Here is a 21,545-nt window from a genome sequence, read left to right on the forward strand (position 1 = left end):
TGCTGCCGAGAGGGACGCCGGCCCACACAGCCGTCCACCGTTAGGTTAAAATCGCCTCCCAACACTAGGATCCCGTCTGGAAGGTAAAGCAATAATTTACCAAGGTCTGCCAGCGTAGTGTTTTTTAACGCCTGAGAGGTATATAGACGGAGAGCACGTTAAGGGGTTTCTCCTCCCACGTCCCAGCGATCACGGTGAATCTACCCTGGTTGTCAATCCGTGTGTCGTGTATTATGAAGGCATTGTTTATGGATAAGAATGCCGGTCCCTCTTGAACTAGCGGTGAAGCCCACGTGCACCACTAGCTTGCAACCCCAACGATCGCGTACCTTACACGGGTTGCCGATTAGATGCGTTTCCTGCAACAGAGCGATGTCTGGGGCTTGGCTCTTAAGATATTGGAGCACTGTCCTTGTCTCCCAGCCCATTTACGTTCCATGTGTTAATGCGAAGTGATCTCCTCACAGCACGATTCGACATGATGTACCTATGTGAGTTGGGGCCCTACGGCCATATCCCGATTGAATAGAGCAAATGTTGGTACAGGAACTCCCCCACCCCGGAATGCAAGTGCACAGGTGATGTTTCTGTCCCACCTATATTGCAATTAAACAACAATGAAATCTAAATAAACATATCCCCCCACCCCTAAAATAACCCCTGCCCTCCCTGCATGACGGGCATTGAACCTCCCGCCACACCAAACTTGAAGAGTGCCTATCGCCCACCCTTAACATAATCCGGAACGTGATCCAACCCCACTCCCTGGGGCATCGATTCATATTATAACATTTGCTCTGACATGTCACCCCGAAGTTACGTCTTTGGATCCACTGGCAATAGCGTCAGGCAACCACAGAGTTCCGCTACAGAGCTGTTCCATAGCAAGCAGACCTGTGTCTGTGAAGACGCTATACTGTTGACCTTACTGGCTGGAACACGGGGTCATTTCTTTAGTCCGCCTATCGCTGTTCCGTGGTACTGTCCGTGGCGGCATCACCACCCGGTGGGGACCTATGCTGGCGGCTCAGCCGATCTTTATTTCCAGTCCCACGACTTGCTTTATTATTCCGGTTACCAACCGTGCTCCAGCCGTCAAGCCAGTCCCATGCATCTTTGGGGCTGGAGAAGAACCAGGTTTTCCCTGCGGATTCAATGCGCAGTTTTGCTGGAAAGAGCATGGCATATTTGATTTCTTGATCACGCAGGGCCTGTTTCACCTCCAAGAAGCTACGGCGTTGTCTCTGCACTCTCAGCGTGGCGTCTGGGGGGAAAAAGGTAATTTTACTATTGTCAATGGTGACAGGCGGGGCCGCTCTCGCCGTGTGGAGTATTATGTCCCGGTCTCTGAAGTTGAACACCTGTGCCAGGATGGGTTTGCGTGGTGCTCTGGGCTTGGATCTTCTGTCTGGCGCTCTTTGTGCCCTCTCAGTGGAGAAGTATTTGGACAGGCCCTTAGGTCGGAGATGTTGCAGCACTAAGTCCTCTACGGACGGGTCCACCGCTTACCCTTCAGCACGTTCCGGCACTCTTAGTATACGGACATTATTCTGGCGCATACGGCCTTCTTAATCGTCAAGTTGGTGTTCTAACATGTCCTGGTTGACTTGGAGATCTGTGACTTGGCGTTTGAGGAGGTCTGAATCAGTCGTCAAACCCTTTGTCGTGGATTCCACCTCGGTGATGCGCGCAGCCATTTTTCGCATATCCGCTCTGATCAGGGAGACCTCGGATGCGACGGTGTCAATCCGGCCCTCCAAGGAAGTGCGTACTGTTGTTATGGCCATTAACATGTCTTGTAATGTGGCTGGTCCCTCGTCGATTTTGAATTGGTCTGTGCCTCCTCCTGCCCTTTTTGCCAGGCATATTTTTCCAGCTTCGTCTGGAGCGTGTTACGACCGCTACGGTTTCTCGCCATGATGTAGGCAGTGTGCCAGGCGTACCGAAGGAGAGGTTGGGCCCAGCTGGCAACTCTCTGCTGCCTGCGTGAGGGACAGAGCCCAATCCGGTCTGTCGTGTTTCACCAGTCGAGTCTGCGCTAAGGAGTACGCATTTCAGGCTGCGCTTGATCCGTGAGATGGGGGGGGGGCACAGAATAGGCGCATCTTACACTCGCAACCACTGCGAATGGCCCCTACGGTCAAGTTGTGGCCCTATTGAAAGGTGTGGGCAAGTACACTGACTGGATGGGTGCTGCCTCTGCCCATTGCAAGCAGTCTATACTTCTGGTGTCCACGACTTGTCATTATCATTCGACCCTTAGAACAGGGCTCCTGTGCTCTCACCCGCCCCACAACAAGAAAATCCGGGCCTCTGGTGGGTGGTCACGGTCGTCTCACACAAAGGAGCCCCTGGGCGCCCTAGGCGCTGCCGCCGCACCGCGTGTCAGTCCCACGGGGTCCTCCGCTTTAATAATGGAACTCAGATCATATGGCAGGCGCCGGCTACGCCGGAGGGATGGGGAAGGCCCAGGGGGCACGACCAAACTCGTCCTTTGCAGGCATCACAAACTCTCCAGAATAGGTGGGGCCTATTATTTATCGAGTCCGGCCTCCCCAGCAAGCAGGCCCGTCCGACCGCAGCCGCGGTATCGTTGTCAGCGGCTGGCAGAAAGCCGGACGCGTGGCGTCAATGGCCGGCACATATCAGGATTTAAAGGCCGAAGTCCCGCCAGGATAGGTGAGGGCACTGTTTGGTCTTATGAGGCCTCTTCAGTATGCGCTTGTGAGTCAGTCCTTCAACCCCGGCGCCGCCAGCTATGCTCGAGTAGTTGAAGGAAGGGCCATAGGGCGCACTCCCCGCTTGGCCGCTGCCCGCAGGGCCCGCTATGTTAAACTCACCAGGATTGAAGCAATTCGATATATGGGGATGTGCGACTCCTCAGAGAGATGGTACCCGGGGGGTCATACCGCAGCCACGGCACCAGCGTATCCAGGCCGTTCGAGGCCACGGGGCGCGCCACATGTCCTCAGTAACTGCGGCCCGGGTCCGGATAGAGATCTCCGCAGGAACTCGCTGGATCTGCACCAGGATTGGTGGAGCTGCACACCACTCCGTGGGGAGTAGCCAGTCTTCGTAACAGCACTTTTTTTCAGGGCAAATCTTCCAATAGTGTATTTTACGGGAGTGGTGCGACGGAGCTTCGCTACTGTGTGGCCATTTTCCTCGGCATGTGGCCATGCCCCCCCCCCCAGTAAAACAAATTTTTAAAAAGGGTGTTGGCAGTCCCAAGTTCCACTGCCTCATACATAGTTCACAAAGAGCTGTGCGCACATTACATTAGCAATTTTATTAGCACGGCAGCACTTACTTTATGGCATGGAATCTGGGCGAAAGATGGAACTAAGTTTACTAAAGATATAATTATGGATTGCCTTGCCCTTAGCTGGAATATACCCTGGCTAGAGTATATTCATAATCTTTTAAAAGATTGTAAGGTGGACCCTGATCTTCATGAGCCATTGTCCATCCAGGTTTATAGCAAAAGAGACTTAAAGACAAGGCTAGTCATTTCTAAGAAACATGCAAGAGTTAATGTGTTGTGTGCAGTTTTAGATTCCGTATATAGGTTTCCCGATTTACGCCCTTATATAGGTACAATTCACATTGCCCTTATTTGGAGGCGGAAATCCGGCCCTTATTTAGACATTGTCCATACAAACCAAGTACAGGCATGGCCACCTACATCCATCCATCCACGTCACAATGAATTCTTGGAAAACCAGACCCTTAAGCCTTTAGGAATTTCCCTCCGCTTGAATATTGATTTCTCCAAGAACTCATTAAGTATGCATGAACATCTATTCCTTAGGGGTTCATTCATGACGTTCCTCTGCCCGACTTTTACGTCAATACTGGCATTCCTAGACACCTTCAAGGTATAAATATACCAGCACTTGCCCTGGCAAATTGCGGTTCCCGGAGGATTTGATCCAACCCAGACTACGCGGTTCGCCACGGCAAGTTCGGAAGGAGATCGAGTTCCAGCCTGATGCACTGACCTGATGCTGCCATCCTCCTCGCAGAGAATCCAGCTCCAGTGCTCTCTGACTTCCCTTGCGGGGGGCTAGACTATCGAGTCCGGAAAAGAGATTCCAACCTCTCTCATTCTAAGGTATGGAGCTGACGAAAACTTAGAGAAACTTTTGGCAACTCTTGGCTAAACTGAAATATAGCTAGCTATACTTTAGAAATGGCACCTACTTCAAACCTCGTACTGCACTTAGGTTAGGTACACTTGGGTAGAACAATTTAGAAGCATCAGATGAGTATCACATTTTAGCTTATGTTATTTATGTATGTATTTTGATTAATATATCATAGCTACAAACCATGCTATTGCAGTATTATTTTATCTTACTGCTAACCTCGTACATATTGTACTTCCCAGTCTGTCTTACGATTGTAGCAATTCATATCTCTTGCATGAGAAATAAGACTGTTCACTAAACCCTTTTATTGAAACGCCCATCTCTCTATTTCTGTGCAACTCTGTAGAAACGAAGCATGCACGATTGACTGAGTGAAACTGTTATCTATTGTTTCCACGATTCTGATACTGTTCCGATTCTAAAGGGAAATAAAGTTGTATTGTTTATGCGGTTGTCAGACTAATCCCTTCTTGTATATTCGAGAAGTTTCTAGTGACCTCTGAGTTAGCTGGCACACACAAGTAATTAAGTTTAATATACTCGATAGAGACATACTGACCTCGGTCCTATGTCAAATCTATAGTGTATGTTATTCCAATGCGCAGAGCCTATCAGGAATATAGGAACTACACTACAAATGAAGCTGGTTTAACACCGTGTCAAATCTTACTGACGGGCATTCAACCATACCTTACTTCGGTAAGAAACATCCAGTATAAATTCTATTTAACCAGGCTAAGGTTGGGCTCCTTACACTATCTAATAGCTTTCCCTAGTTCAGGAAAGTGGAGTCATAACCTTCCAAGTTGTCCTTGTGATGGAAAGTCCCCTCAGTCCACGCTGCATTTTATTCTTTTTTGTAGTTTTTATTGGGACATACGGAAATCTGTTTTAAAATCACTTTTCTTAGATAACTTATATTATTATAAACATGCCTTTAATTATATCTGTAGTTTGGAAAACGATAAAATTAGAAATGCAGGTATTGTTTTTACACAAATGGCAATCGGGTGAAAAAAAGGATAATTCTCATTTAGAAGCCCTAATGTATGAAAACCATAACGTTTGAACACTTGAAGGACTATAATTCTCAGTCTGATATTAGTCATTGCCTTGCACTTTTTGCACTTTATCGCGTAAGCACCTTTGTTTATATAAGCTAAATGAACACGAAAAATGCAATATGCACGGTCCCCAGTCCTTGAGTCTTAAGTTTTTATAAATGTAGTTTTTTTTAATAATGTTTTTAATATCTGCATGGATTAAAATGTTTTTATATGCTTATTCTATGAATGCTTTTAACTTAATTCTGTAACGAAAAAAATTCTTGTTTTATTAATTGTTTCTTTGTTATAAGATAGTAACTGTGATTGATATTGGAGTAGTAGCTTGTATAGAAATTGTAGATGGAATGCCTGTACGTAAGAATAATCTTTTTAGTATAATTTGAATGATTATTAGGGATGTAACCTTTAATATTTTTTTTATTAGAATGCTTTTATGGTTGTATGTTATGCACTGAATTAAGTTTGATTGTACTCCATAGTGGATACTCCTGTAGGACAGGCTTCTTTGAGGAAGCTTTTTGGGTGATTGTTGGAGATGTTTTCTATTTTGTGTCCTCCTATTTATGGGATGGGCTTGCTGTTCTAATCAGTGCTTATGACTTGATGAGGACCCCCTGAAAGCAAAGGAAAAGTTGTTCTCCTTTGATTTTAGTTCTTTTTGGTGGTAATCCTCATCAAAGTCATAAACGACCCTCCCCGGACAACTAGTCCTTTGTCTTCAACAATTACCACCAAGGATCCTATGTTTCTGCACCAATTATCTGACCGAACTGTCACTTGTAGGTCATGATGGGATTACTAGGTGTATTGTGGGGATCTTAAAGGCACAGTGCCAGGTGTATCTCTTTTGACTTGCAGTGCAGCATGTTGAATAACAATGACACACATTCCCTTTCCTTCTCTTATTAAAAAAAAGTCGTGTGAAGAATTATCTAAAGTCTCTACTTTATTAGTGTCAATTTTTTTTGTAATTTAACTCCTTTTTAAAAAATGAAAATGTTATTAAAATTTAGCCGTTTTGTTAGCTTTTTCTTTCTTATGCAGACCTATATGCAGTATACTATTGTACAAAGTTATATATACATATAAATACAGTTTTTTAGTTTTTTTGCAAAAAGAGAGAAAAAAAAAGTGCTCCGGGATGGCAGTGAGAGAAAGTTCAGTGCCTATGACTTTAAGATTTCACCTGGATGAGAACTAGGATTACAAGTGTATAACTTTTCCATTTCCACTGACCTATGGTATCTGACTCAGTTTCTTCAATATGTTTTTACAAACATCAGTTTAGTTGCAGCGCTGTTTGTGTAATTTCATATATTTAGGGCAAAGATATCCATCTGCACACCTTTCCACCTAGTTTGTATTCCAATGGCAAAATGTCCACACACTTCATTGTATAACTTTACAACTCACTTCATGTTTATGATTTGGTGGGAGGTATTTTTTTATTAATAGGATTCAATTTGTGTTTTTACAGGCTGTCTGAAAAGAAGGCTTCTATTGGCTACACCTATGAAGACAGCACAGTAACTGAGATAGAAAACCTGCCCGAGAAAGATGAAGAGGACGATTCTGAGGAAGACAGCAATTCTGATGAAGATGAAGTTATTCCAGATATTGGTAAGTCCTGGCCTGGAACAGTGTCTAATGATCCAGAAGACTTCATTTTTACTTTTTCTTCACCTCCCAAGCCCTTGTGTTCTTTGTACTACTTTCTTTTCTTCTTTCTCTTAGCCTTGTTTAATCATTGCAGAAAATGTGGATATAAAGAATGATTACCTGCAATCCAAAGGAGATGGACAGATGAGTTTTAAATTGCTTCTTCTTAATTAGGGTTACCTTTAAAGATACTTGGCACCTGTTTGTCACCTGCTCTCTTGTGCTAACTTTTCACCCCAGAATTGTTCTGACCTCTATAATGGTCTCTAGACTCTTCTAATTAGTATCCAAACCTCTTCTCATGCTCACATAACCTAGCTGCAGGTGGCAAACTTTTTCAAGCAAATGCAACGTGTGCAGTGTTCTAAAACTGATAGAACTTGTTATGCAATGTGAATTTATTCTGGATTCACATGTTATGCATTATTTTGCCATCTAATGGGTGGGCTCAGAATTCTTCTTTATCTGTAGTAGTCCTTTTTTTTGTTTTGGGCATCGACGATCGCACCATTTGGTGTCCTATACATCCTCCTCTGACGTCTTACGCCCTCCCCGGAACCTCCTACGCGTGGTCGCCATCTCCAGAATTGTTTATGTTGTTGGGTCTGAAAGCATAGTTGAAGGCTTTCCAGTCTGCGAAAAAATTAGAAATTTAGACTAAATTTGATGAAGAAAACCAGAAGAAGAGAGAATAGCAATACCGGAGGGGCTTTCTATCAACAATCGAAGATGCTGGGACTATTTTGGAGAATGCCCGGACAAGGGGCTCCCTGAACATGTGACGGAGAAGACTCTGTTCCAATTCTGCTCAGACTGCCACCATAAATCCATCAATAAAAGTAAACTTCAGGTGTGTAACCTTTTGTCTATCACTTGACCATAAGAGCGACGACTGTGATGCCTGTACGGGGTTCAATCCGAAAATGCTGAGGCCACAACACAAACAGAGACAGGCATACCATGCCATGCAGGGTCAGAAGCAGGTGCTATTATTAAAGCACCTGGGTTTGTTGAGTGACTACGAGTATTACATCACCAAAGGGGCTGAAGGAAAAGGCTCGGATGTTGAGAGGGAATCGCACAAGCATAAAGAAAAGTTCGAGGCATGTGGGCTGCTGAATTCATATCTGTGCATAGATCGCCGCCTAGTCTTGGGTCCGGATGATTGCACATTGTTGTCCTGGAAGAGTCTTCGAAGTATCACGAGATAGGTGACTCCTCCCCTGGACCACAGTGCGCATGGGCATCCTCTCCATCCTTAGATTGTTTTTTTCCGCCATTGGGTTCGGATGAGCTTATCTTAGCTCAAGTTAAGAAAATTCAGTTTAAGGCCAAAAGGCCTTTAGTTGTCGTCGGTACTGTTCCCGTTCGGTATCGACTAGTTTCTTTAGTGCTTTAGCACCTTCTTCCAGTTTTTCGGATCCGCTTGGTCCGAACATCGAACTTCGATCGACGATGGAATCGAGGACTCCATTCAAACGGTGTCCTTTATGCCACGCGAAATACCCACACATCGACATCCACCCGGTATGCAACAAATGTCTCTCACCGGATCACGATGAGTCGAAATGTTTGGCCTGTGCCCGATTCCGCTCGAAGAAGACTCTCCGGAATCGACGAGCGGCGAGATTGGAAGCGCAGCAATCGGCGCCTGCCCCGGCCAACATCTTTAGCACCGAAGACGAGGACGCCGAGAGCGTGGAAGACGTAGACTCCAGCCCCGCTTCCGAACACGACTCCCGATCGGAAGACGACGATGAGGTGATCTTTCAGAGAGAAGAAGTCGTCGAACAGGTAGGAGACTACAATGAGGCCTTTGGGGCCGAGGAAGATAGCTCCAGCGAGGAGCTAGGCCAACCCGTCGATACGGAGGCCGAAAACATATGTCGTCATAAAGCTCAGGTCGAGGGATCGCCTTCGGGCCTTACCCAAGATCAATCTCACGGTTCTTAGGCCCCGTCTTCAGGCCCGGCCTTGAACATTTCGCAAGAGGCATTTTTATCGAAGACGACTGGATTCCCTTCGGCGAAACCGAAACCATCCATCGCATCAGTTCCATCGAAACCGAAAGTGAAACTGGTTGTGATCAGCTCAAAGGCCTCGAAGCCCTCCACTCCTTCGACGCCGGCAAAGGTTATCGGCTCCGAGCGCGCAAAAAGGGATTTCGGTGCCGAGCTCACCGCAGCGGATACGGGTGCCGAGCCAAAGAAGAAGGACCTCGGTCCACACAAGGCACCTCGGCCTCTGGCACCGAAGACATCGGCCCCAACCACCAAAGTCAAGGTGGCCACCCCGTCTGCGTCGACGTCGAAGACGGCGGTGCCTGCCAAGTCATCAACTCCAACGAGCGTCGATACCTCCCTGCGGATCGATAACCCCATGGCTGCAAAGAAGTCGGGTGCCGCTTCGACACCTACCTCCAAGGTGCCGACCGGCTCCAAAGAACCATCTGCGTTCACCGTGCAACAGGTCTCGGCATCGTTGCAACGCATCAAAGAACGGGCAGCCCTCCACTCTCCGTCGGGTCCCGACACGCACAAGGCTTCGAAAGCACCCTCGGCGCCGACCAACATCACGTTTGGGTTGCCGCCGCCCACGGCGCCGAAACTGTTCGAGATTAGGACATGTGTCCGCCAGACACAGTCCCCATCCACTGGACAAACAGATTTCGAGCCTTCACAGCCACAATTTATCGACGCCAACACTGGTAGGTTGATGCTCCGCAAGCGGAAAATCACGCCAGAGAGGGGATTGGAGGGTCAGAGCCAGTGCTTCATGAACACTTTCAACCCTTCCATCAGGATCCACCGTCCTTTTCTCCTACCCCTTCAGAGGCAGACGCAGTAGAGGACTATGTAGGGGATGATACCACCTACCCTGGGGATGTCGATCCTGATGATCACCTGCAAGACCCAGATCAGGCATGGGATGACCCCACAGACCAGGGTACCGCACCAGATACCCATGACACGCAGCTTTATAACATAAAGACATCTCCCACAGAGGACACTGCTGCCTTTAATGCCCTCATAGAACGGGCTGCTGCCAATCATGGAGTAGAACTCCATTCTGACACTGTCGAAGAAGACTTCTTGGTGGACACTTTCGCCTCTTCCGAAAGAACTGTCAAAACTCTGCCCATGTTAAAAGGAGTTCTCAAACCTGCAAAGGACGTTTTTAAAGAAACAACCAGGGCACGGGTGCTAAACCCCAGGATTGAAAAAAAATACAAGCCTGCACCCGGAGACCCTATGTACATTAGGGGTCAGTTACCTTTGGACTCCATGGTAGTTGCTAACGCTCGCAAACGAGCCCATTCGCAGACAACAGGTGATGCTCCTCCCCCAGACAAGGAGTCAAAAGTGCTGGAGACATCAGGCAAACGGATTGCGGCGCATTGCCAACACACAGGCACTCCTGGCCCGTTATGATAGGTCCCACTACGACACACTAGAATCACTACTCCAACATTTCCCAGACGAATATAAAGAGGCTGCGGAGCTCCTCATCAGAGAGGGACAACTCCTTACCAATGCATCCATCAAGTGCGCACTGGATGCAGCCGACACAGCGGCGAGGGCAATCCACACAAGCGTCATGTTGAGAAGGCATGCATGGTTAAGAATCTCAGGCTTCAAGCCGGAGATTCAGAACAATATCTTAAATCAACCGGTCAACCCAGACTATTTATTTGGCCCTGAAGTTGACACTACCCTCGAAAAAATTAAAAAAGACACTGACACTGCGAAATCAATGGGGGCTCTGCAGACGCAGCAGTTTCGTAGTGGCTCCTTTCGTCGCCCCGGGAATAGAGGAGCACCTAGAGGTCAGGGGTCACAGCAGCAGTACACTAAAGGGGGCACACAAAGTACCTATGATAAAACCAACAGAGGTGGATATCGTGGCTCCAGCACCAAGGGCAGAGGACGTGGTTACGGCAACACCAGGTCCTCCCCCAAAAACAAACAGTGGCGCCCTCTCCCTTCCCCCCGACCACATAACACCTGTCGGGGGGAGACTCCAACGGTTCCTGTCAGCGTGGAAAACCATCACCACAGACAGGTGGGTCAGGGACATTATCCAGCACGGTTACGGTCTCAAATTAACGTCCACTCCACCCAACATACCGCCAAAGCACCGTCCTATGTCCGTAGAGCACTTGGTGTTATTGCAGCAGGAAGTGCTAAGTATGCTGCAAAAAGGTGCAATAGAGGTCGTGCCCGTCAACTAGCAGGGGACAGGGGTGTACTCTCTGTACTTCTTAATCCCAAAAAAGGACGGGTCGCTCAGACCTATACTAGACCTGAGACCCCTCAACCAATACATTCTCTCAGAGCATTTCCATATGCTCACCCTACAGCAGGTTCTCCCGCTACTCACTCAGGGAGACTTCCTAGCCACACTGGACCTAAAAGATGCGTATTTCCACATACCCATACACCCATCGCACAGGAAATATCTCAGGTTCACTATTCAGGGACATCACTGTCAATTCAAAGTTCTCCCCTTCGGAGTAACAACAGCACCCAGGGTCTTTACCAAGTGCCTAGCAACAGTGGCTGCACATCTACGGAGACAAGACATTCACGTCTTCCCTTACCTGGACGACTGGCTTGTTCAGGCAAAGTCAGCCCAGCAATGTGCCAGCCACATGTCCCTCACTATTCACCTTCTTCACAGTCTGGGATTCGCACTAAATTACCCAAAATCACATCTCCAACCCGCACACATACGACAGTACCTTGGCGCGACCATAAACACTCTGGCAGCCACAGCTCAGCCAAATTTAGTGAGGATCAACAGCATGCAACTGCTGATCTCAAAGTTCAAACCTCAACACTCCCTTCCTGCGCAAGTGTTCATGCAGTTGATAGGCATGATGGCCTCCTGCATTTTCATAGTCCCGCACGTGAGACTACATATGCGCCCGCTTCAGGAGTGCTTGGCACGTCAATGGAATCAGGCTCACGGGCAATTAAAAGACCTAGTGTTGGTGAGTGGTCGGGCATACAACTCTCTGCATTGGTGGAATCCACAAAACCTTTGCAAGGGCCGACCGTTCCAAGAGCCTGTTCCACAAATAATACTGACAGCGGACGCCTCTCTCCAGGGTTGGGGAGCACATGTACTCACTTACACAATGCAGGGACTATGGACAACACAACAAAAGAAGATGCACATCAACGTTCTGGAACTGATGGCAATCTTCCTAGCCATGAAGGCATTCAAAGTACACTTGTGCAACAAAGTCGTGTTGATACGGACGGACAACATTACTGCCATGTACTACATACAGAAGCAGGGAGGAACACACTCTCCACAGTTGTCTCATCTGGCTCAGAGCATGTGGAAGTGGGCCATTCAGAGGAACATATACCTCATGGCGGAACACCTCCCCGGCAAGGACAACCAGATGGCGGATCTGCTCAGCAGACACAGCCACCAGATGCACGAGTGGGAGCTACATCCGTCAGTTCTCCAACCGTACTTCCAACAGTGGGGTCATCCAGAGATAGACCTATTCGCCACAAACGAAAACGCAAAATGCCAAAGCTTTGCCGCCAGGTTCCCACATCCACAGTCGCAGGGCAATGCGATATGGATGAACTGGTCCAGTAGATTTGCGTACGCTTTTCCCCCAGCGCCATTAATACCGCTGGTGGCACGCAAACTGCGACAACACTCACTTACACTCATCCTAGTTGCTCCCACATGGGCGCGCCAACCATGGTACACCACCTTTCTAGAACTTTCCGTGGTGCCGCATCAAAGGCTGCGGATCAAACCCACACTTTTAACTCAGAACCATGGCGAAATTCAGCACCCAGATCCGCAACAGTGAACCTGGCAATCTGGCTCCTGAAGTCTTAGAGTTTGGCTACCTAAACCTGCCACCTGACTGTATGGAGATCATCAAATAGGCCAGGAGACCCACTACCAGAGCTTGCTATGTGGCTAAATGGAAGAGGTTTGTCATTTACTGCAACAACAATGACATTAACCCGCTGGACGCATCCATTCAAAACATCATCTGTTATCTCCTACACCTATACCGATGCAATCTGGCATACAACTCAATACGTATCCATTTAACCGCGATAGCAGCCTATCTCCAAAACAGGCAGCACCTCTCTTTATTCAGAGTGCCTGCCGTCAAAGCCTTCTTGGAGGGACTTAAACGAGTAATCCCCCCAAGACACCCACCAGCACCGGTGTGGAACCTCAATTTGGTCCTCACCAGATTAATGGGTCCACCCTTTGAACCTCTCCATTCATGTGAGATTCAATTCCTCACCTGGAAAGTAGCCTTCCTAGTGGCAATCACTTTGTTAAGAAGAGTTAGTGAACTCCAGGCACTAACCATTCAAGAGCCATTCATACAGGTTCACGCAAACAGGGTTGTACTACGTACCAACCCCAAATTCATGCCCAAAGTGATATCGCAGTTCCACATGAATCAAACTATTGAACTGCCTGTTTTCTTTCAAGATCCACAGAATGTCGCAGAGAGAATGCTCCATACACTAGATGTAAAAAGAGCCCTCATGTACTATATAGACAGAACTAAGGACTTTAGGAAAACAAAACAACTTTTCGTTGCCTTTTCTCCACAACACAAGGCCACCTCCATTTCCAAAGCAGGTATAGCCAGATGGATCGTTAAATGTATTCAAATTTGCTATCAAAAAGCTAAACGCACATTAACGATTCCCCCACGAGCCCACTCAACACGAAAGTTAGGGGCGTCCATGGCTTTCCTAGGAAACATTCCTTTACAGGAAATATGTAGAGCAGCCACATGGTCCACTATACATACATTTACCAAACACTACTGTGTAGATGTACACTCAAAACAGCAGGCAGCTGTAGGACAGGCTGTTCTCAAAACTCTGTTTCAGACTGCTGCAGCTGGCATGGGTAGCCGCCGCTAATGGAGGTACTGCTATGTATTCTATGCACAGATATGAATTCAGCAGCCCACATGCCTCGAACTGAATATGCTACTTACCAGTATGCATCTGTTCTTGGCATGTAGGGCTGCTGACATTCATATCGCCCACCCTCCTCCCCGGCGCCTGTAGCGGCTGCAGCACTCAGAATTACTGTATAGCATGGTCATTACTTACTGTATCTACTCCATCACAGCCATGGATGGAGAGGATGCCCATGCGCACTGTGGTCCAGGGGAGGAGTCACCTATCTCGTGATACTTCGAAGACTCTTCCAGGACAACAATGTGCAATCATCCGGACCCAACACTAGGCGGCGATCTATGCACAGATATGAATGTCAGCAGCCCTACATGCCAAGAACAGATGCATACTGGTAAGTAGCATATTCAATATCTTGGGTAACGCCGAAAAAACATTCAGGGGCAGAGTCTTAAACAACAGACTCAAAAACGCGAAAGGGGGTCTTGACATTGAAAAAATCGCTGAAAAGGCAATTCAAAACATAAGGAACCCCCTCGGATCCTCCGGCTGGGACACCACATGAGGTAACCCCCGAAAAGACTACGTCTAAAGACGTTGAAAGTAGGGACGTTTCGACAGTGAAAGACTGCGGGAGGTGTAAACATCACATCAGCGACAAACTCTTCAATGTCAAAGAGAAAATCGATGCTTAACCACAAAGAACAGTCGTACAAAATTTTAAGAAAGAAAATGCATCTTGAGGCAGAAATGGCAGCTTTATTTCAATAGAAAAATAATTTTGATGCTTTCCTTCTGGAATTCCGAACCCCACAAAAAGCCTCTACGCCAAAAGGACAGGATGTAAAAGGAGGTTGAAGAGTTGCGCACTCCCTTAACACCAGAGCCACAAGATGAAGAAGAAAACCAGGAATTCTACTTGGAACAGGAAAACCCAGAAGCCATGGGCTATTTCAGGAGTCTGAGGACTCAGAGTATGCAGAAACAGTGACCAGATTTGGAAACGCCGTTTCTTGAGGAGGGGGATTGACTCTTACACATTGAGCCTTCACCTCCAGATGATATGCAATGTATGGCCAGATCATCAAGAAAACTGTGGAAAAATATGGAGTACAACTGGAGGAGGAAAAACACAGTCATGCTTCCTCCTAGAAATCTTGCTGCCTTCGCAAACAAATAATTAGTTTCTCCCAGTGCTGCCCAGTATCCTGGATCAAGGAAGAGAGGCATTTAAGGAGAGTACCGGGCTGTGACACTGAGGGCAGGAAAGAAATATAAACACTCATCTAAAGACCCACTATATATGTTACAGTACCAGCTGATTCTATCATTGCACCCATGGCAAAGAAAGGGGCTAATGTTGTTACAACATCTGGACCCCCACCGACAAAGAAAGCAAAAACGTTTCTCAGTGTGGAGTTGAAAAATCTAAGAAACCCTTTAACACTGTAACTAAATAACAAAAACGCTTTTACTTACCTGTTTACAGGAAATGTCCCAGTGCAGTATCCAGGTATACTGCACAGTGTAAGAAAAGTGATCTGTAAAGTAATCTACTTGACATACAACTAAAATACAAAGTATATGCACAATCTTTCAAAGCATTGCATTACTAGTAGTTCTTCTGTAATCAAACCAAAAGGATACATACAACTGCAATACAAACTGTTTACAAACTGTATTATTACTGCAAAGTACTTCTCACTTACCTGTGCCAGGCTTGGTTGGTCCCAGGAAATAGAATAACTAAAATAATATTTTTATACAAAACCAATTGGTCTGAAGTTCAGTCTTTGAGTGTGTGATATCAACAAATGCTTAACACTAACCTCTGATACAGCCTTACTGCTCGACCACACTATCACAAATAGAGAGTGAGGTGCTATCTACTTTACCTGTGCCTACCTTTTGCCTTTTGGGTTCCACTGGGCTCTGTGCACACTATTCCTCACTTTGGTATAGTATATACAGAGCCAGCTTCCTACAATTAGCAACTCAATTACAGTACAAGAAAAGATCCAAAGAATTTCATCAGATGGTAGGAGATATTTACCGTGGGTGGAATTTGCTATTAAGTGCTTCCTTGTGCATTGCAATTAAGTATTTCGAAATAACTGGGCAGATACATTTTCTTTGTAAATGTAGAAGACACAGACAGAAAAAAGAAAACATGAACCATATCCTGTTTCTTGGCACAGCAGTATTGACAACCTGGATGAAAGCAGGTCCCGTCCTTTTCAATCCATGTATTTATATATGTGATAGAGACTATTTTGTATGGATTCCTTACCTTAGAATTATCCCCAATGCGTCAGACTGGATCTGGAGAATGTTTTCTTTAGCAGTACCCCTGCATGTCGGTAGGTGGCATCGGTTGACTCCGCGTTCATGGTTGGCGCCGTGATCACCAGAATGATGTTGCGGTATCTACTTAGACACCGCCCTTGCACGCTGACGTCAGTTCTTTCTTTTTCTGTGCCAGCCAGCACAGATCAGGAGAGAGTGGTACCCTAGTCACTTTTTGACTGATAATATTTTCGACTTTTTGTCGACTTATTTTTGAGTCTTTGACCCCTGGGGCATAGGGATGTCACATCAACAGACCGGCTTCATGCCATATAGCTCCTGCCACAAGCTGTCGGTGACGGACCCACATCTCGTGTGCCTCTGGTTTCTGGAGCGTGACCACGACCCGAAGTCGTGTTTCGACTGCCAGGCCATGGTCCCGAAGTCTTTGCGGTAGCGGTCCTGAAAGCTTTTGGAGGCCTGGTAGTCGGCTCTGCGACACTCGAGGTCCCGGTCGAGAGGGAGGTCGCGGTTCCGTTCATGGAGCCACCACCATCACTCCTCGTCGAAGTCTTCGTGTAAGTCGAAGCACAAGAAAAAGGCAAAGAAATACCGTCGCTCTTCGCTTTCTCCCCGTCCATCGGCCGACGAGACAAGGGATGCGGACAGTCGTCGTCCTTCGGCTCCCCCCACGGAGCCTGCTGAGTCGGGTCCGAGTTCCCCCCCGTTTCTGGGAGCCGGAGCTAACCCTGCCCAACTTCGTACATTTTACAAAGCTCTACCATCCAACTTTGGGCAGCCCGACTCCGCCAGCGTGCCTTTGGGCCCACGCGGACTCGGTTGGGGGGTCCCAGGCCTTTGCTGGCTCTGGCCCCGCAGGGCCCCCAAGGATCCAGGCCTGGATCCGAATTGGTGCCGGTCGACCTCACAACACCTCCTCCGGCGTCAAATCCATTGACGATACCGCCGCCTCCGAAACCGGTTGGATCCCTGGCCGGTGTCGACGCCGGCCTCCACTTCGACTTAAATACGGAGCCAGACTGACGCCGGCCGGCAATTTTGTGCCAATTTTCTATCCTGGTGTTCCCTATCGCCCTGAGTGGCAGCCAGGCGAGGGTGAGGAGAACTGGGAGGGGCCTATTGACCCTCTTGCGGACCAACTTGAAGACCTGGACTGGAGAGAGGAGTTGGGTGAGGCCAGTGGTCTTCACACTTCTCCTTATCTTGGCATACTTTCTCCCCCTATTGTGGCTACGCAAGAGGGAGCCTACTACGCTGTGGTGTTGCGTAGGGTTGCTGTGGCCTTGAGCTTCCTACGTTGGATGTCAGGACTAACCTCCTGACTGAGGTGCTTCAACTGGCGGTGGCCTCTTCGGAGCCCCTGCTGCCATTCAATGAGGCCCTTACGGATATCCTTCTGGGCACTGGGAAGATCAAGCGCAACCGGGCTCAAATCATTCTTGTGGCTCCAGACTGGGCACGAAGAGTCTGGTATCCCAAGCTCTTGCACATGGCCGTCGATCCTCCGATCAGACCTCTTCGTGAGGATCTTCTGTCGCAGCAGCAGGGGTCGGTCCTCCACCCGAACCTGTCCTGCCTTCACCTCCTTGCATGGCGATTGAGCGGCAACAGTTAAAAGCTTTCGACCTCTCTCTCTCTCGGAAGTCTGTGATTTCATCTTGCCAGCCAGGTGTCCTTCCACTAAATCGGTATACGCCTGCAGACAGAAAAAATGTGTGGCATGGTGCACAGCAAAGGCTGTGGATCCCCTTTCTACCCCTCTTTCGGAGGTTCTCCTCTTCCTTCCATCTTTCTTTGGCCCAGCAGGGCTCTACTCTTTGCACCCTTAAAGGCTATCATTCGGCCTTACTTCGCCTTCCAGATCAGCCTTCTCTTTTCAAGTCCTCTAATGTAAATATGTTTCTAAAGGGCATTACTCATCTCTTTCCACCTATCCCTTTCGTAATGCGGCAGTGGGATTTGAATCTGGTTTTGACTTATCTGATGTGTGCTCCCTTTGAGCCATTACATAATTGTCCTCTCAGACTTTTAACTCTGAAGACTGCCTTTCTCATTGCCATCACCTCTGCATGCAGGGTGAGTGAGCTTCAGGCTCTTTCTTCTATGCCTACTTTCCTTGCTGTTCATCCGGACAAGGTTGTCCTTCGTACTCGTCCTTCTTTTGTTTCCAAAGTGGTTACCTCTTTCCACATAGGACAGACCATCACTTTTTGCTCCTTCTTCCCGATCCCGCATCCTTCTAAAGAGGAGTAGAGGCTCCACCGTCTGGATCGAAAATGCACGCTCATTTTATCTGGATCGCACAAGACCATTCCGGGTGGATGATCAGCTCTTTGGCTATGTGGGCGCCAAGAAAGGTGAGGTCATGTAAAAACGAACCATATCTCGATGGTGGGTCATTCTTTGCATTAAAATTTGTTATTCCTTGGCGAAAAAGGAACCTCCAATAGGGTTGCGTGCCCATTCCACCTGGGCGATGGCAGTCACTACTGCTTTGGGACGTGGAGTCCCCCTTTATGACATCTGGCAGGCAGCCACGTGGGCTTCCTTGCACGCGTTCACTAAGCATTACTGCCTGGACAGCCAAGTCCGGAGACACAGCTTCTTTGGCTGTTCAGTTCTCCAGGACTTTCTGGTGTGAACTTAGTTCGCAGACCCACCTCCGGGGTTGGTATTGCTGGGGTATCTATTCTAAGGTAAGGAATCCATAACTAATAGTCTTTGAGATGAACAAGTTACTTACCGTCGGTAATGATGTATCTGTAAGAGACATATATTAGTTATGGATTCCTTACAGCCCCACCCATCCTCCCCATTCTGCAAACTGACTTCTAGGGTAAGGGACTCCCTTTCAGGACCCTAGGTTTAGGCACCAATGGTCAGTGTCTTGCATGGCTCTGCGCTTCTGGCATGGAATGTCGTGTAAAGAACTGACACCATCACGCGGGGTGACTTCTAAGTAGATACTGCTACGTAATTCCGGCGATCACAACGCCAACGCGGAGTCGACCGACACCACCTATCGACACACAGGGGTACTTGTAAGAAAGTGGGTTTCTGTTGCAGTAACCCCCCCCCCCCCCCCCCCCCCCCCCCCATTTTTTGTCCCAATAGCTGATGCACTTTTCCTTGTTGTACCCTGGGCTCCTGCCAATCAGGTGCCCAGGGCCTGTGTTCCTTCCCTAAAAACTGCCTAACACCCAAATTGGCAAACCCTGGCCACATGTCAGCCCCTGGAAAATGGTACCCAGGGCCTTGTGACCAGGGAAGGCCTCAGCACTCATTGTGCCACCCTTAGAGGCCCTGTACCCTAACACACACACACTGCCCTTGCAGGCTGAGTGTCTGGGTACAAGACAAAACCGAGAGTCGACATGGCACACATCCCTGTGTGCCATGCCCACAACCTACACGGCCCTGGCATACATCAGCCACCCCTCTAGCTGGGTGCCCTATGCCAGTGTTGTGGGTACAGAGGCAGGAGCCCTGTGCCCCTACAGTACCCAGGTCCATTCCTGGGACCTGTAAGTGCAGTGCTGCCATCTAAGAGTACATGGTGCTGGGAGCTTGTCAAACACGAACTCCACAGCACCATAATGGCAGCACTGAAGACTGAGAAGTTTGGTATCAAACTGCTCAGCACATTAACACCACACTGATGCCAGTGTGGGATTTAATGTACCAAGCACCACAGAGGGCATCTTAGAGAGGCCCCCTGAAACCTAAACAATCCACGTCTGTTCGGAGGCTGCCTAGGCTGCCACACAGCAGACATGTTGCTGGACCCCTGGGTAGGAGAGCCCCTGCTCTCCTGGGTCTGCAACAATGCACATCCTGGGCGAGGTGCTAAATCTCCTCCCCCAGGATGGGCAGGGGGAAGCTTCAAAGGCATGCTGCCTCTGTGAGCTTCCCCAGGCCACTGCAACCCCCCACTCTGGCGGGAAGCTTGGCCGGAAACCCCAAATAAGGACAGGGTATGTGCCAGCCTGCCAACCCCACCCCTCAGGTGGGGGAGGCGAGGTGAAGCACATCTCCGGGCTCTCGCCATCTTGAAGATGGGAAGCCCTGCCCAAACAGGGCTAGCTACTGCCCCCCTCCCACAGGAGGGAGGCAGGATAGGGGTGTACCCACCCCAGGTCTAGGACCCATTGGTCCCTGCCCTTCATGTACCTGTAACACCCCTAAATCTAGTATTTAGGGGCACCCTGAACCTTCCTTCGCCAGATTCCAAAATCCGAAGAAGAGCTAGAAGAAAGAAGACCTACCCTGCAGCTGCTAAGAAGAGGAAGACACAAACTGCTTTGGCCCCAGCCCTACCGGCCTGTCGACCCTTGAACCTGCTCCTGCTCCAACCCGGCATCTCTTGTGGCCAGCAACCTCACAAACCCTGGAGGACCTGGCTACCTTTTAACTCTAAGCCCCTGGGACTCCCATGAGTAGAGGCTCTACTCAAAATCTACTTCTAATCCCTGGCAGCAGCCCGGAACCGCGAACCCAGCACACTCTGCACCAGCCAGGCCTGGCCTGTGCCGGAGTGAACAAAGACCACGAGGACGACCCCACAGCGACTGTGACCCCGAGTCCGGCACCCAAGGACATCCCTCGACACTTTTGAAGAAGCCTGCAGCCTCAGAACAAGGTGCCCCCCAACCGCGATCAAGAGAGGGTAAGATTTCCCGACACCAAAAGGCACCCCTGCACCCGGCGCCCCGCGGCCAATCCTGGGGTACCTACCTATCCTCCAACTACCCAACCTACCTCTCGAAGTGGTGGTGGCACCTGAAGAATGCTCGTCCCCGAGCTTGCAGTCTTTTTCTAAACCGGAGATTTCCCATTGAAATCAATTGAGCGCCCGAAGGCTCAAAAGCACCCTGCACCCAGCCGCCCGAGTGGCCCTGGCAGTGCAACCTCTACACCTATCTACTTGCCCTGAGTAAGTGACCAGGAGCCCAGCTCCCGCAGCCGCGTGGCCTGCTAGTCAGCAGCCACCAACCAAGGCCCCCCTACCTCTCATAGGATAACATTGGGCCTAACTCTTTCCGCACCTGGTCGCCCTTGTGCCGCTGGGGGTGAACAAACTGTACCTACCTGACCCTGGGGTCTGAGTCTATGCCTAGAACCTTAACTCTGCCAGTCGAGTACTTACCTTTAAACCGATAATTTAATTTTCTCCATAGGGTAACATTGACTGGCTTTTTCTGAAATTTCTTCTAAGTGGGGACTTTTCAAAACTTTAAATATTCACCAAAAATCAGCCGAGTAACGAAAACGAAAATACTCACCTGCTCTTAGGTGAGCTCCCAGGGCTGGATCTTGGTGCCCAGCACTGACTCTGAAAACTACTTGCAACTGTACTTACCAGTAACCCAATTTTTTTCAATAGGAAATTATTGACTGTTTTTCTGTGAAATTTCTTCTAAAGTGTCAAT

The 21,545-nt window shown here is 48.5% G+C and overlaps 1 protein-coding gene across 17 annotated transcripts in view; it reads left to right on the forward strand.

The window, feature by feature from the left end:
• Positions 1 to 21,545, forward strand: part of CLASRP (CLK4 associating serine/arginine rich protein) — a 900,118-nt gene that overhangs the window by 209,993 nt on the left and 668,580 nt on the right. For all 17 annotated transcript variants that reach the window (XM_085625696.1, XM_085625697.1, XM_085625686.1 and 14 more), the window contains one exon: positions 6,696 to 6,838. In XM_085625696.1, coding sequence (XP_085481822.1) covers positions 6,696 to 6,838 — 143 coding nt within the window. The remainder of the gene's footprint in view (positions 1 to 6,695; positions 6,839 to 21,545) is intronic.

Source organism: Triturus cristatus, chromosome 9 (assembly GCF_964204655.1).
Source record: "Triturus cristatus chromosome 9, aTriCri1.1, whole genome shotgun sequence".
In the NCBI taxonomy this organism is placed as follows: Eukaryota; Metazoa; Chordata; class Amphibia; order Caudata; family Salamandridae; genus Triturus; species Triturus cristatus.